Source organism: Rhamphochromis sp. 'chilingali', assembly GCF_963969265.1.
Source record: "Rhamphochromis sp. 'chilingali' genome assembly, chromosome: 1".
NCBI classification, from domain to species: domain Eukaryota; kingdom Metazoa; phylum Chordata; class Actinopteri; order Cichliformes; family Cichlidae; genus Rhamphochromis; species Rhamphochromis sp. 'chilingali'.
This window is the reverse complement of record NC_137929.1, coordinates 31,781,824-31,799,496: the sequence shown is the minus strand read 5'-3', so window position 1 is coordinate 31,799,496 and position 17,673 is coordinate 31,781,824. Positions and strand designations below refer to the sequence as shown.

Genomic DNA, 17,673 nt, shown 5'->3' with positions numbered 1-17,673 from the left:
TGATTTGTAAATGATTAACTAACAATCTTGTGAACACAAAGTTCTTTATTTGGAGCACCATTCTGCAAAAAAGATAAGTTACTGAAAAAGTGCTTGTGCTTAAAGTTTTTTGGCACCCCTTGGCAATATTGTAGGCAATGTTAAACTTAATCATCAGCCTGGCCTGGCTTTTAATAGCAGATAGCCTTAAAAATATTCTGCAGTAGAACAAAAACTGAAGAAAACGTGAATGGACATAATGAACATAATGAACATGAATCAACATATTCAGCAAAAGGACTAGATGTTACAATCCCTGATAATGCATTGCTATAAATGGAGAAAATCTTGAGGGATGGCTCTTATGAGGAAAGGCAACCAGTGGCACTTCCATTCCCATGTTATTACGGCCGATAGGGCATGAACAGGGAAAAGGGGGCAAAAAGACATACTTTTGAAATGTAACCCTTTCAGTACCAGTTAGATCACATAATTGTAATGATTTAGAAAGAGATAATTATTTTTTTAAAATTAAAACTAGAGATGGCACGATACCACTTTTTTATGTCCGATACCGATATCATAAATTTGGATATCTGCCGATACCGATATGAATCCGATATAGTGTTTTTTAATCAATAAAACTGTTTTTTTTTTATATATATTGCTGCATTTTGTATAAGTTAATACTCAAGTTTAAATAAACAACAACACTAAAGCTATTCTGTTATACCTGTATGTAAAAAATACACTGCACCCAAAATATTTCATAGTTCAGCAAAACTGATCAACTAATAAACTTAAACCTACTCCATCCTCCCTATTCTGGTAATTTAAAGAGTACTTAGCAGAAATATTAAGCAATCTAACTAATAGGGTTGCAAACTCCCAGCAAAGAAAATGGGGAACCACCCCCCACCCTATGATGCTTAATCGATGTAATCAACTTTAATTTGATGCAGTGTGGAAAAAAATGCACAGAAATAAATTATTTTTCAAGAAATATTAAATAGATTCAACATCTTTCTTTTACAGAACTGCAGACTGCACAGATGGTATCTTCCCAAAGGAAAAAGTACTACAGCTTACTAGGGTATATATATTAGACTTAACAGTTACTATATACAGTAAAGGACTTCTATACATTTTACATCAGATTAAAACTTTGGGTGTAAGATTCAGATAATTATTTATTAAAAGCTAGACATTTTAAATGAGAATAAAGAAAAGTATGTCTTTGTGCCCCCTTTTCCCTGTTCATGCCCTATCGGCCCCCCTGGCTAAACTTTGCTAGATCCGCCCCTGCACAGTTACCAGCTGTCAGCTGCGTAGAAAAAGATCCTGGTGTAGAAAGTAATATTAAATAAATTCTAACAACAGCTTATCAAGCTTAAACGTGCTGCTGTTGTTCAGCCGCTGGTTTCCTCTTTCTGGTGCAAAGTGGGCCAAAAACAAAGAAGAGAGACAGACAGAAATGAAACTGATCATTAATCAGTTTCATGACTGAAGTAGCAGCAGGAGAGGGAGGGAGAGAGAAGAGGCAGTCGCTCCATATATCGGTTGTTAAGCTTAACATGGGAATGCTTTACAAACATTCAGAGATGAACTTACACACTTGCTTTACTTCTCTCTGGGATAACTTTCACAGAGATGAAATGCAGGTTTGGTAGCGAGGCTACAAATACACACAGCTGCTCTATCACGTGAGCACACTGCTCCAAAGTGCTACGGTTATGAGCAGAGTTACGCCGTGTCGCAAGTTTTGTGAGGTGCTTTTTTGATATTTAATGGATCGGATTACATTTTTATATTTCTCTCCGATATCCGATCCAATAATTTAGGTCAGTATCGGACCGATACAGATACGCAATATCGAATCGGTCCATCTCTAGTTTGAACATGTGCCTGCGTAATGACAGAGAGAAAATGCAGGTTGAGGGAAAAATTTAAAAGCAGATGTTGAGGTTAGTGAGCATTGATCTGGCCTCAGAATGGTTGGAAAACCCCACAGGCAAAGCTTGCACGAAACACTGTAGTTCCTAAGTCCCTGGAAAGAGTTGGTGCAGTTATGACTGCTGGTACAGAGAACTAGAGAGGAGACCAGAATCTTAACTGAATCAATTGACTTGTTTTTTTGTTCTTTTTAAATTTGGTTGCTAGCTGTTTGCCATCACCAACCAAATGTGTTATATGTGCATGCATAATTATATATGTACATATTCATCCACACTTTGATGGCATCCACACTTCAGTCTGAAGTTCTATACTATATACCTATTAACAGGAAGTTATCTTTTTAGATCCATTCCCTGGTTCAGAAGCATGAGTGGAAGACGACCAAAGTGCCCCCAGATTAGATATCAAATCTTAGTGCTCCATCTCCTGGGATCATGTGAGATGTTCATATATATTATTTCAGAAAATGTCTGCACATGTCCATCCATCCCTCAGGAACACTGAGGCATGGCTTTGTAGTTTTTTTTTTTTTTTAAATGCATGATCACCTAACATTGTTTAAACCAGTTGTAACGTGTCAGTGTACACAGGGTCAATCTTAGCAGGCAGTAGGACAAAGGTAAGAGCCTCTCTTAGAGAACTAAAGAGCCACAGAGCTGAGATCCTGTGTTCAGGCCACCAGAGATCAGTTTTATTTAACAAAGTTTCTACTACAATATGTACAAATGTATTAAAACAGAAAACCTATGTGCAAAAGAAGTGCTATATAACACCACATCATGTCATTTTATCACATGTCATGTTTCTTCTAAGCTTCTCAAAAATATTAGTCAGTTTTGTCTTTGTCTGCCTTCATTTTTCTATTTTCATGTGCTCCTGTAGTTGAGGGGCTCCAAGTGTTGGAGTGTGTCACTGTTACACCACGATGGTGTGGAAAAAGTCAGCCACAGTGGCTGCCTCAAATCTCTTCAGACTCTTCTGTCTGGGCTGGTAAGAGGCCAACCCCTCTAGGGCGGGCCGGGCCTGTCGCTGGTCGTCACTCGGATTAGATAGCGGCTGGCAAACTGCAGGTTCCACTGGTGTTTGGCGAGGATCTTGACGCAGTCCTCTCTGGAGCAGAGGCTCAGCGAGTACAGCTGCTCCATCTGCAGAGAGAAACAAGAGGAGCAAGTTCAGAAGGACAAAAAACCCACTGTGGGTATGGAAGCAGCACAAACACAAGCAGCAGTTTATCGTAAGCTGCATATAACATGTACACAGACTGCAGATTTCCTCTCTTTAAATACTTGATGGTAAGTTTATAGTTAATAAGTATTTCTTTAACATGCATGAACAAGCCTGTAAAGCACAGCTGGATTTCCTGGTAGGGCTACTCTGGACACAGATTTACTGTTGGTTACATATTAAACTCACCACTGTGCTGCCCTGTGATGTCCTAGCATTAAGTGCACAAACCGGACGATAAATAGCTGCCATAATACAAAATCTATGGGACGAGTGACCTACTTCTGTGACCCGTGTATTGTACCAATCTGTTTCTGAATTCCTCTTTTGTAGTCTTGAGATAAGCATTTACGCTGTCACCATGTTGGTTCCAAAAAAGCTGATGTGATGAGGAAGGGTGGTTGCAAAACCTTTTTTTTTTTTTTTTTTTTATATTGCCATAACTAAAACAATAATGGTCCCGAGCTTTCAACTCGAGGACCTTCTGCAAAATTCATATCATGAGTTAGAAATATACCACCTGCCTTTATCTCCAACTAACAAAGTGCACAAAACAAGACTTGTGCTGTATTAATGTGCATATTTTGACTATTGTTACTGTTTATGTGTATGCTGGATAAGCAGTATATGTTAACATTATTACTTTGTCTCTTATATCGTACATATACTGTTTTGACTTCCCTTGATGGCCATTTATATTTTACATGTATAAACTGGATTCCTTTGGCTCATATTTTATCATTAGCTTCACAGAACAGGTACAGGCAAGTGCGATTAAAATTTTTTATTTTAATTTGATGGTCTGACCTTTAGTTGCTGTTCAGCTCGTACTGGGTTCCAGTCATTTCGTTGAAGTGCGTTATGAACCTCGTCCGTGGTCACGCCATGTACCGCCTCCATAATCTGAACAGAGCAATGAAAACAGCAGACAGTGAGCAGGAAAACTGGAATTACTACCAACCAGACAAGCTGTAGTTTACATCAGTGTAAACTCTGAAGGAATTTAATTGGTGAAATATGGCCGCAATTTGTCCTTCTGTCCTTTTATGTGGCATGCGGGCCGCTTTGAGGGTTCACACAGGAGCGCGTTTGCTGTCACATTTTATTTGTAGTGTGAACGAGCAGACAAAAAATAAAAAATAAAAAAAATCATATTTGATCAAAAAAAAATGGGAATTGAGCATTAAGACCTGCAGTGTGAACGTAGCCTTGGTTGCTAAAAAGCTGATGTGGACTTGAACTCGTTTTGCAACCACAGCTACCGCCATCTGTTGGCCTTCAGATATAATGCAGGTTTGAGACACTTGCACATTTTTTTAAAAGCAGAAGCTATGCCCATGTTTTATACTGTCTATGATTCAACAATAGCCAGAAAATGAGTTTTGCACAATATATGATGTCACAGTGAAGTTGACCTTTGCTTTGTTTGAATATAAAATGTTTTCTTTTTTATACCATGCGACATTTTTCAGGTAAGCATTTGTTTCCACGAACAGGTTTTACTGACCTTCACTTTTTATCCAAATTCAGTTTTATCACTATAAAAGGCATAAAAATCATGTTGATCTGTAGGAATTGCATCACTTGCCTGTGCAATGAGACCCTCTTTTGTGTTCTGAGGCCCTTTCTCCCGTTCTCTTATTCGCTCCCGATCTCTCTCCCTGCTGTCTGAGTACTCATCCAGCTGTGGGGTAGAGCGTGCCAGCTGGGCCATTTTGGCGAGGTTGGAACCCCCAACAACCTGCTGAGGCTGGGGTTGTGTAGGGGGAACCATTTGCTGGGGCAACGCGCTGCCCTGGCCTTGGTTAATCCTTTGGATTTTTCGAAGCGCTTTCAGGTTGGGAGGTGGCGGTCGAGGAGGGGCAGCGATACTAGCCTCGCTCAGCCGACGAGGATCCTGTTGCATCACCGCACTGTGAGTCGGCATCACAGGAGGAAGGAGTCTTCCGTGCTGATCCACTCTGAACACCCCTACTGTATGAGCTCGGGGCCGATGTCCACCCAAGACTGACTCCAGGCTCCTAGTCATAGCTGAAGACAAAGAAAAATATTTTTAATGTGTAAAAACTATCAAGTAGATTAAATTTATACACTAGTCAGACAGTTAAGACAAAAAGCAGAGCAAGTGCTGCTTATTGCTCTTCAGAAAACCAACATATTAGTTCACACATTAATCATTTTCCCTTCATACATGCATTTCCTTTACTGCTAATTGAATTCAGGGTTGTGGTGGTGCTCAATCATCTACCAGCTATCACAGATCACCAGTCTGTAGAATCCCCAGTTAATCTAACATGCATGCATTCAACACAGTCCTCTTTGGACTGTGGGAGAAAGCAGTGGGAGTATCCAGAGTGAGCCCACAGAGGCACAATGGCAGTATCCAAACTCCACACAGCACCGTTATTCCGCATTCCAGCTCCTACCAAGCTTCCTGATTGAGCCACCAGGGGGAAGAGTTGCTAAACAAAAGTGAGCAATTTCTGGCTGACATGAATTTGAAGCTTTATAAAAGTCTAAACTTTTAAGAGTTAAGATTGCATTTGCAAATAAATGAAAGCATAATTGTACAAATATAATAACATATATATGAAATGATCAAGTCTTGCCTTCAGCCTTGGAAAAAAACCCTGCAATATTAATATAATGACAGTCTATTCTATTTTTTTATGCTGACTTTGTATTTCTCAGAGCTGTACCTGGTGGTTTTGATCACTACATTTTAAACCCACATGTATTCTTAGTTCCTACCTGCCATTTTCTGCAGATTGGATCCCTCCTTCTCCCTGCTGGGTCCTGACCTCCAGCCGCCACCAGCTCTGCACAGGTCACCACAGTAAACGCATTAGACTGACATCTTTAGTTTACAAAGTATATTAACTAAAAACAGGAAACAGCTGAGTGCTGTGCTTATCATTGTACAATAAAACTCAGTGACTCAGGGACCTGAGATGAAAATGTACATTTTTTTCTTTCCAGGACACAAAACTTGTCAGTTAGAATAACTCTGAGAGTTATCACTGAAACCTCTTTTTCACCTGATGTGTTGACCTGATTTTGTATCTGGTCAACACATTATGAAGAAGCAACCACCCCAAAATTATTAAAGACTCAAAGATATTTTAAAAAACAACGTTAGGGAGGAGTGAATGAGGGTTATCACTGACTCGTCCGGGTTCTCAGGCGTTCCCCAGGAGCGCTCAGGGTTGACGTCTCCGTGCCCGGTGTGTTGCAAACTGCCCTTTACTGGGGTTGAGATGTAGCCACCAGGGTTAGGCCCGGAGCTGCCGGAGGACACTGCGGCAGCTGCAGCAGCAGCTGAGGGGAGTGATGGGACAGTGAGGCTTGCAGGAAACCAGCCGATGGCCAACGTCCTCTGGTTCTGCCCCCTCCACTCACTCAGCTCCAGACTGCAAGGAGAAAGGGAAAACAACTGGTTAATAAGGAAACGAATTTCCTACATGCCAAACAGAAGTCAGTAAAATAAATGACTTCCACTGAGAGTTGGGGTCCCAGTAGAAAAAAAAAATCCCAGCATTTTATTTGTTTCTATCAGCTGGCACCGCACATAAAACCAAAACAAGCCCACGAGGTAATTAACACATAATGCTGGCAAGACCTTGGCCACCTATGTAGGTTACATCGCAGGCTCCCTGCAGAAATCTAAATGAGGCCTTCCACTGACATAAAGCTTCCCTCTAAAGTAGCTGAGAGTTATGTGTAATCAGCTTACTTGGTGGTCATTTACAGTGAAAAAACAGTATAATGATTAGCACAATGATTATGCTTCCATTAAACAAAATATAATAAATTCTGATAATGATGTAATATGAAACGCTCCATGGGATTACATTAACTACTCGCTTTGCTAAACAAAGTGAGGTTAAGTGAAACTGGACCATTACTCATTCTGTTTGCAGACGTCACAATAAACCCGTGGTAAACAAATAAATAAATAAAACTTAACTATACTACAAAAGCACTATTGTTGCCTGGATACCATGTCACGGCAGTCTGTATCACGTAAGGAGTTACATTACATCAGTGGGCTTAACTTCCAGCATTGTCAGTCACTTCTGAAGAGAATACTTGCTGTGTGATAATCTTATTTAACTTTGGCCTTTCCCTGCATGACTACAATACCTTTATTTGTAGATTTTTGTGTCGGAAACAACAAACTTCATGAAGTTTTTCAGATTTATATTCAACCAGATTGGTGGAAGAAAAGACTAATCATGACGCAGGTAATACCAATAGACCCATCAGACGTGTTACGTAAAATAAAAACAACACAGGGAGGCGAGTTTCAAAGCTGCTCGACCTGTTCAGCAAAGTGAAATGCATTCGAGGACTCGCCAAGAGTGGAATGTCTCTTTAAGAGCGGGCTGGTTCAAATCCCCGTCTCATCTCAACAAAGGTCCATTGTGCGAGCTAAAGTTTTTCCTTTACTCCTCTTTCGTCCCACCCACCCACCTTTCGCTCACCCACCTGTGGTCGATGACAGTCACAAGGTCGTTGGGCAAAAGTGTGAGCTTTCTGGGTTCTGCAAATTCTCTTATTGCTTGCACCTCTCTGGGTTTAGCCTGTGGAGGAAGACAGGAAAGAATTGATGTGATGTGCAGAAAAGTGCGCAGACTTTCAGGCATATTCATGAGGCAAGAACAGCAATCTCTTCTTTGATTTTTTTTTAAATGAAAAGGACAAGAAAAGCTTCAGACCTCCGCCACCATCGCGCTGAGCTGGGCAAAGCTGGGTCTGTCTGCAGGATTGCATGCCCAGCACTTTCGCATTACAGTGTATAGCTCCAGAGGGCAATCAGGTGGCTTCTCCAGGCGTTCGCCCTCCCGCTCTACCCGCCATAATATCTAGTTGAAGAGTGAATGTCAGTGATGCTAACACACTGAGTCATAGAGCATGCCAGAAAAACAAACAACATAAGGGCGGTGATACACATTCCAAACATGAATGACAAATACCTTGCCGGCATGCACACAAATACAGAAAAAGCATGGCGTCAGTGTTCTGACAAGTGCTTACCTGCCGGCCCGACAGACCAAACCAAGGCTCTTCACAATAGGTGAACATTTCCCAGAGAGTGACACCAAACATCCACACGTCTGAGGAAAGGGAGAAAGAGCCGATGCGAAGACTCTCTGGAGCACACCTGGAGAGAAGGGAGGCAGACAAACCAGAAGCAAAAGAAAGAGTTATTGGTGTTATTAGTGAGAATCTGTTGTGACTCTAACAAGATTTCTAATTATTTCCCACTCAAGCTTCAAATTTCACCCAACTGCCCACCATGCAAACGGTATCCGTCTGTGTGCCGACATGATGTAGTGATCTTTCTCCTGGTTCAGGCCTCGCATCAGACCAAAGTCCCCGATCTTCACCATATCCTTGGATGCCAGCAGTACATTTCTTGCAGCCAGGTCCCTGTGGATGAATCTCCTGCTCTCCAGGTACTCCATGCCTGACACAATCTGCATAGCAAAGAGCCAAAGGCGGACCAGAGAGAACTCATACTGACGTGCACGCAGGGTGTCGTAAAGTGAGCCCAAGGCGGCCAGCTCTGTTACCTAGATAAAAAGAATAAAAAGGATTTTTAAAAGAAATCTGGCTCCTACAAAACACAGTAGTTTGAATAGATCAACAAACTGTTTCTAGTTTACCATCTTGAGGGGCTGTGTGAGCACCACACCATAGAGTCGTATGATGTTGGGGTGGTCTAAAGATTGCATGACGGTTACTTCTTGAAGAAAGTCTTTCAGTGTGTCCGCCTGCCTCGACATACTGCTCCTCAGCGATTTAACTGCCACAGCCAACTGAGGAGAGGAAGGGGATAAAGACAGATGCTCAGTTTTAATCAGGCATACAGACCGACACCTCACTTTAACAAGCCAAAGGGAGGCAGCAAGGGTGTGTACACGCCTACTGTTCCAGGGTATAATCATAAAAAAAGAACATGAAAGGTAAACTGTGCTACCCTGAAGTCACCTGCTGGTATTTTCTTTCTTTCTTTTCTTGTTTTTTTAAGCAATGGCTAACAATATCTAGGGTGTAAGGATGGAAGGATAAGTTATCAACTAACCTTAGCAAGTTTGGTTTGCAAGGTGCAATCAAGTGGCAAAAAAGTTAAGCTTATACACAAGGGCCATAAACTGCAGTTCTTCTAAGGATCCCCCCCCCCCCACACACACACACACAAAAACAGTCAATTATTTCCCTTTATAACGGTGGCACAGAGGGTGATTTTTTTTAACTCACAGATTTATACATTATTAAGGTTTAAACTGAGGAGTATGGCCTCTCTGACTGACAAGCACATGTTTACTCTGGCAGCTATAGCTATCCGCTATGAGCAAACTTTGACCTTCACTGAGTCATTTTTGGAGCGCTTTTAATTTAGCTTCCTGACTAACACGGAATGCTATGTGATTAATTATACTAACAGTCTGCTAAAGAAGTATGTGCTCCAGTTTTTTGTGAGTGTACTATGCGAGTTATACTTTAGCCAGTGGATGTACCTTGCTAACCAAGCTTGCTAGCTTGATTAGCAAGGTAGCAAGACCTTGCACAACACAATTACATTCCAATGGATGAATTGGAGTGATGTTATGGTGATTATGTCCACCTTTTTGTAAACAGTCCTGTCCAAAACCATTTGCCAATAACAGTTTTTAAAACTTGTGGAATCTTTGTAAAAGCCAAAACAATTATTAATTGTTAAAGACAAACTTTGTGCCACTGCCAAAAGTTTTGGTCACGACTTCAGTTTCCGGTCTGACAACATCTATAGAGAAAGTCCAGCAGATCTGTAAAACGGCTTCTCACCACTCTTCCAGTGGGTGTATGCCACTCTCCCCTCTTCACCACCCCAAATGACCCAGAGCCCAGCCTCTCCGCCAGAATCAGCTCACTGTCTTGGATAAGACAAGGAAGAGCCCGGACACCGACTTCCTGGCCCTGTGCTTGACCACCTCCGGTTAACGGCTCCCCACTGAACACCTGTGTGCATCATTAAATCAATAAAAATGACAAATTGAATATCAGGCTTAAGAAAGACAGTTAACACATAACACTCCGTAACAAAGCTAATGCAAATGAAGTGTTTCGGACCTTCGGCACCCGTGACCGCACGCGCACGCTTGACTTGTAGCGTTTTAGAGCGTCCCATAGTCTTCTTTGTCCTGCAAGAAAGAAAATACAGACATGTTTGCATTTTCTGTGACTGTATATGAAATATATTTAAATCAGCAGTTTCTCAGTAAGTAATTGTTGCTTTCCTTATTCTACACCCTTCTGAAATGGTACACGCTAAATAAATAACTGTAAAATTTTCAAATAATTGATAATAAACCTATGCAATAGTTGCTGCTCTGTGTGACAGTATGTTGAAAACTAAGTAGCGCTTGTATGTTAATAATCTTAGCTGTTATTAACCATATTAACTTAAGCATGCAAACAAAGTGAATTCATTTGCATTAGATAACATTTCTTATTATTTTAAATTAGGGGGAAGTCTGAGAGGCCAGAAGATGTGGCTAAGAGAAAGATTTCTTTTGTGTTAGACTCTTTATGCAAACAGGTTTTAAATTCATCGATAAATAAGGCCTACACTGATTACTGCAGGTAAACAGGGGACAATGCTTTTGTTTGAGGGCCACTTAAAGCCCGTCTTTCTTTTGTGACTAACCATACCTCCATTACTGAGCCTAAGGGGAAATGTTTTCAGTCAGGGGGAGCGGTTCCTATTTATTTACACCCAGGATGAATGATCAGAGAAGATGATCAGGCTCACCAGGTTTGCTGATTCCTATCTGCTCCAGATCGGCCTCTTTGACGTAGCCGAAGTGCTCAATGCGAGTGATATTGAGGCCATCTCTGAGGCGCAGGTAAAACTTCTCCAGCTGGACTTCAGCTAGGAGTTGGTATAGCCATTGAGTGTCCTGGTCCATCACCATGACCTGGCTGACCTTCCTGTTGGGGTTATAGGTCAGAGGTTATAAGACAGTGGAGAGAATTTCTGGCCTGTTTTTCCTTTCTCCTGGAAAATCTAATTTTGTTTTAGTAGATGATATCACACCAATTAAAAAAAAAAAAAAAGAAATATATATATATATATATATATATATAAAATTATTTTTGCATATGGCTCACACTTCGTCAGATACACAAATCATGTCATAATGAGACATAGTAGGGTAAAACATAATGGAAGACGCAGATAAGTGAAAATGAAACAAAGGTACCGCAAACACATACCAGCATGACGTTGCATAAATAAAGAAAAAGAAATAAATACTTGCGACCAAGGTCTGTATCTAAAAGATGGACATGGCTTTTGAGTCTGAAGAGTGAAGCTGACGTGGAATGGTCTTCAACATTTGCATGTAGTAAGCTGTTATGTTGTAAGTTGTTTAGATGTGCTCGGGAAAAGAAAGACTACATTACTGCATAAAACACTGCTGGTCACATCTTCCTGATTGGACCGCTCAGTACACCTGACACAACGACGAAAAAGTATCTGTATCGGACTCTAGCTCGACAGTCTGCTGAACCACCAGTGCACCTGCCTCAAACAGGCTCTCCTCCACACTCGTCATTTACAAAGTGGTTTACAAACCCAAACATTACAGCTAACAGGTGGATTTCCTGTTTGAGTGCAGCTAGCAAACACTGAAGAACCATTTACTGCTTTAGAGACAGAGAGTGAATGTGAACAGCCTATCCTTGCTTTTTTAACAAAAAAACTCTTTGCTTCAGCCAGGAGCAGCACAGAAATGACCCTTTTAACTGCTTTTTATTAGTTACTGTTCACTAGTTAGCTCATGTAAAATATTAGCAGCAACCAACCCAGTGATGTCACGTTCTCTACTTAAACTAGATGGCGTTACACATGCTCTAAAAACTTCCATTTTCAACATTTATTTCTTAAATCCAGCTTCACAGACAGAGTCGGATCTGTAACATTCTCGAAAGCAGGGCTCCATGGTGTAAATGAGCCTTTATACATGTAGTCTTTCATGTCTACTTTAATCTGGGGCTGACTTTTGATGCACATGTTGCCACCTTGCCGCTTTGTCCCTCAGTTTCTTAGTCACATCCAGTCTAGCCTTCAAAATTGGACCTCATAAAAAGACGAGTCGATGCTTGTGCGTGACTAATTTTGAACCTCATAGGCAACGATCCTGGTGCTCTGTGAAAAACACAGTTGGAAACTTTAGCTTGTCTGAGGTTTAGGGGCACCAGTCTAACCGGATCCTGTTCGCACAGCATTTATGTAACTGCAGAAGTTATAATGTGCGTTGTAATACCTCTGAAACAGTTGCATGACTGCGACTGATTTAAGGACTCTGGTCATATTTAGTTCAAATTTACCGTCGTTAGTGCTGATAGTTTTGAAGATCTTTGTGAGTGAAACAGAAGGAGTGTGTGAATTTGAATAACTTCCTCACTACAAGAAACGAAATGTTAAATGTCAGCAAATTCTTCTTTTATGAGCCATGCTGTTTAGTTCACTGGAAGACTGTACCGCCATAAAACACTTGCTTATCACCAAACTAAGCCGAGCAGGAATGAGACAGGGAAGGCCTTCAACATTCTCCGTCAGCTCTTCTGAGGAAAAAACAAAACAAAAAACACCTAGACTTAGCAACTACTTAGTTTTCCTCATTCTAACAGCCATGCAAAGGGTGCAAGAGGGTACTAGCCTGGGCTTGCACTAAATTTTCTAGGGACAACTCCCAATTAAATGAGCACTTACTGCAAGTTCAAATCAACTCAATTCCCTGCAGATTAGTTAATTAATGAAAGCACACACACACAAAAATGCACACCGGTAAACATTGTCTTTGTGTACACAGTGATGAATATTTAACCTGTCGCCCAGCTGCTGAAATCTCCTCTCAGTCTAATGGCACGTGAACCCAAGGAGTTCAACTATGTTAGCCTAATGTGGCTCAACAGTCACGTGTAGCACTCCCCCACCTTTAATCACACAGGCAGCTTTTTTTTCCCCTTCCCAACTTCAAATATCCAGTACAGGTGCATATGTTTACACTGCAGCAACTTAAGAATGAAGCAAGATGAAACTGACAAGGAAGTGCAGAGGAGGATTACTTTCCAAAGAAAGTGCATATTTTTAGTCGTGACTGAAATATTATAGTCCACAGACACTGATCTGTGATTGAAAGGGTGCAGGGTGTGCCTCTGAAAAAAGGACAGTATGTCCATTAAGAGATTTAATTACTTACCTGGGCAAAAAAGCAGTAATTAGTTAGCATACTAATATGTACAGTGTGTAAGTAGACAAATAACTGAGTACTCCGAGAAAAAAAGATAATGTAGTTTATGTGGCATTATATTAGTTGCCTTTCTGGATCTGCCATATAAATAGCTTGGCGGTTTAATTATTAGTAAGCTGCGTGCATCTATTTTAATACAATGATTATATATTTTGTAGCTGTATTGAAAACACAGCTGCCAATTAAATGTAAAAAATTACTAAAAAGTGGCGTATTTTATGTAGTGAAACACGCTAGCATAAAAGCAACATGTAAGTAAACTACACAGTACTCTAACAAAGACATTAACTCTCAGAATTTGTTCTTAATTATTCTACAAAGGAAATGACAGTCGATTACAAAAGGTGCATTTAACACAGTTTCACATTTCTTAATAATAATGATGATAATTAAAAAAAATTCTGCAAACTTACTTATATTATTGAGTTCTTGTTAAAACGATTTAGTCGCCGGTTGGTGGCTCTCCCTTAGCCACAGACGCTTCGAGACAAGTGCTCCATGTTTGCGGTGAAACCTGTAACGACGTCGACGACGGTGCTTCGCTTCAAATCAAAGCTTCTGTCTGAGCCCGAAACCCGCTCTTCTTAAATCACCATGTGACAGATCCGGGGTGTTTTTACTCACAGGTTTGCCCGATATTATTGTGTTTCCCGGAGACAAGTGGATAAGTCATCTACCTGTAAGTCTTCGGGTTCCTCCCCCACCTCTTTCCTTTACCTCACTAGACCACACCCCTCCGTCACTCCTCTCACCTGAGCTTTGAACACAAGAGTAAACCTGAAAGGGTTAGCATAACCAAGTCAGGCTTCACCCCATGTGGTCTGAGTGATGTAAATGTATTAATGTGTCAATCGTTGGGAAGTTCTTTATTTTAGTTAATTTTATTGTAAAAAAATTAATAGAGAAATAAATCAATAGCACATTTAAACGTGCTATATGAATACTTACTAAACAATATGATTTCATGTTTAAGTATAAATATTAAATCACTTGTAAGTATTTTTTAGACAGAAAATGTAATTATATAGCTACTATATTAAAATGACTTAAGTTGTAATATTTTGTCTGCTACAGTGGTTTGAGCTCAACTAAAACTGTTTTCATTAAGTTTATTTGTATAAAACGATCTCTAAATAAAAACTAATATATAAGGGTCGACAGTTTAGTGAAGCTGATAAAGCAAAATAAAGTCTGTCTTATTTTAGTTAAAATATTAGCTCATTTTATTTTAACGTTAGCTTTGAAGCTAATAGCTTTTCTTATGTGCACTTAGCTTATGTGCACTTAAGAGTAGGTCAATTTATTGGCAGATAAACATTAGGCAGCTAAAACTGCTTAAAGTTTCAGAAAAGTGTAAGTTGCTGATGTTGATTGTAATAATTATAATAATAATCATCATTCCACATTGAACATATGTTGTATGTAACTTAATTCTCTCAAAACTTGCATATGTGACAGAATTTGGTTCATTCGATGTGTGTTGTCTTACTAATACATGTACTGCTTGTAATGTGATTACTTTTGATCAGACATTGACTATAGCTTGAAAAGAAGATAAATATACTTTTTTGTTAAAGAGTTTGTAAACAACCAAGTTTTTGTCACTGTATACTGAGGATATTAAGAATCACAAGATGAATTATCCATACATGATAAAGCGCCATAGGCCTGGCAAAAACTGCTAGGCTAGATGTTTGCTATGAATAATAATAATTATTATAATGATAATGGAAACAATATAAAAATATAAAAAAGACAACTTTCAAAAAGATTAGAAGGTTTAATTAATATGTCGTTAAATTACTTTTAGTTTGAATCTCTGACTGTGTTACTGAATGTATTACTTGCCTTGACCAGGAAATGACCATACTGAATCATAACACTACTCCACGTGAATAGTGTTGTGATTAATTTAAGTTAATGAATACTAGAGTACAAACTGTTACCACAGTGTAATTAGCACCATTGTGTTACTCTCAAGACTGAGCATGGATTAAACCTGCTATTAGGTTTGAGTCATATGAAGTGTCACAGATGGTTTTCCGTTTCAGTCTTCCTTTCCTCCATGCCTGTTGTTGCTGAACCAGTTGGACGAGATTTTTAGCCTCTCAAGTTGCATTTGAATGCAAAGCAGGCAGCACAGATAGAACTTTGCACTTCCTGGTACAGTCTCTCCTACTTTACTCCTCTCTGCCAGCCTGCCTCGGTTATACAACCCTGACAGTGGACCAGCCTATAGGACCGTGCACACATGATCGCCCTAAAAGTAATCTGTTACCACTTCTTTCAAGCGCTTCCAGCTCGGCTACGGCTTAACAGTCACAACAGGCTTGTGATGACTTAGACCTCTTTCAGGAATATGTTTGGGTTTTTTTTTTCTGTCATTAGCTTCAGACAAACAATAGAAACATTACGACATAATGAGATGACAAATTATGGTGTCATCAAATTTCTTAAGTCATGCAGGACAATAATAACCCATTACACATGTATTTAGACAGAAATGTGTTGTTTCCAGCAAGTGATGAGAGGCTAGAGGCTGACAGGAAGTGTGTGTAGATATATCCCTTATATATTTATAAATGCACCGGTGGGGAACAGCATTTCGGTACACTGTATACTGTGTATACTACTGTATTGACAATAAAGCTCTTGAATCTTGAATCTTGAGAGATGTTTCCTGTTCTCCTAAATCTGATGGTTTTCTGTTACACTGGGCATAACTCTCATTTATACGACACAAGCTTAGCTGGAAGCTCATATCACAGCAAGACAGGCAGTATCCATCCAAAACACTGAACAACAAACAAAAGGGGATGAAAAAGAGACAGATAATAAAAATAAAGGGGAAACATGACTTATTGAGCACACCAACTTATATGTTGAACAGTGTGAGAGCTCGTATATGTGAACTTGTATTTTTGAAATGAGTTACAGAAAAAATATTTTGTAATATGTAGACTGCTATTTACACACAGAAATATTTGACTCATATATTTATGTTTTTTAGTTAATTTTTACAAGTTCTCACATTCACAAGCTCTTGTGTTTTGCAACTCTACACGGACAAATCATTGCCGTGAAAATGAAAAATGACACGTCTGAACTGAAAAGACCAGAAGCAGAAAGAAATATAATAGTCTTCACTGTCACTATAACTCACACACAGTCAGACTCATATTTATAGAGTAAATAAAAGAAATAAGAGACTTGGAGCCAGTGCTTCCTCTGGGCTGGGCTGGGTTCACCCTGTCAGAAAATGTTAATTATCTTAAAGAGCCTCATAAAGAGAAATAAGATATATGGAAGACGGCTAAAGAATGGAGACTTTGACAAGTTCATTCAACATCTTGTTATTTCAAACCGTTTGTGTCAGTGGTGTGTACACACTGTACCACTTGCCAAATCTCACTTTAACCCCTGACTGTTCTTATTTCCTGTTTCAGTGTAGAGGTAAAGGCGACCATGTAGACAACAGAAAATTTATTTTTTAAAATCTCTTTTAGTGCTTATAGCTGTAACATAGATTTAAACCATAGCCCAGGAGTGATCACGCTTATGAATGAATCAAAACTTTTATATATTTGATTAGCGATTCCTGAAGTCTGGGCCATTATTTCTTTCTTTCTTTTTAAGATTCTTCTTCTTTTCTTTAATCAACCTTTCTTCACACAGTGAGCTGTTTATCCTGTGCATTATGGCCAAGGAACAGAGAACTCAAGGTCATGTTTTAATCCATCTTTAATGGGACCACAGAGGAAATATTTGCTGGAGGACACATGGTGTCGCCCAAATTTCTTCCTTTTTAAAAAAAGTTTAAAGGGTCAAACCTTCGAAAATGTCCACAACTTGTATTTTTAACAGAGACATAATACGTCTCCCATGGGACAAAGATGGTGCACCGTTTTTGGTGTTGTAGGTTAGATTTCAGTTCAGTTCATTGTTACAGTCAAAATGGGCACTGGGTTTTGGACCCAAAGGCAGACGGTGAGAGAGGAACCAGGTTTGATTACACAAGAGAACAGGTTTGAGCCAAAGGCAGGCAGGTGAACAAAGTTTTTCCCAGACAGTTAGTTTTCTTTTAGACGGGCACAGCAGAGGGGATCTAAGAGCGATGGAGAAAAACAGACAATGAAGATGATTTCCTAGAGCTGCACTAGTTACTGAGTGCAGCACTGAGCTGGACATGAGTGGATGAAGAGCTGATTCG

General features: G+C 39.8%; 1 protein-coding gene across 1 annotated transcript; it reads right to left on the bottom strand.

Moving 5' to 3' along the window:
* Nucleotides 1–2,599: 2,599 nt before the first annotated feature.
* tnk1 (tyrosine kinase, non-receptor, 1) lies at nt 2,600–14,185 on the bottom strand. The gene is made up of 14 exons (XM_080903233.1): nt 13,877–14,185; nt 10,958–11,136; nt 10,276–10,346; nt 9,991–10,164; nt 8,829–8,981; nt 8,458–8,735; nt 8,197–8,323; nt 7,878–8,024; nt 7,648–7,742; nt 6,327–6,569; nt 5,911–5,978; nt 4,748–5,190; nt 3,967–4,062; nt 2,600–3,080 (listed from the first exon to the last, which is right to left on the bottom strand). Exons 2-14 carry the CDS (start codon nt 11,118–11,120, stop codon nt 2,943–2,945), a joined length of 2,196 nt encoding a protein of 731 aa, XP_080759359.1. The 5' UTR covers nt 11,121–11,136; nt 13,877–14,185; the 3' UTR covers nt 2,600–2,942.
* Nucleotides 14,186–17,673: the final 3,488 nt, after the last annotated feature.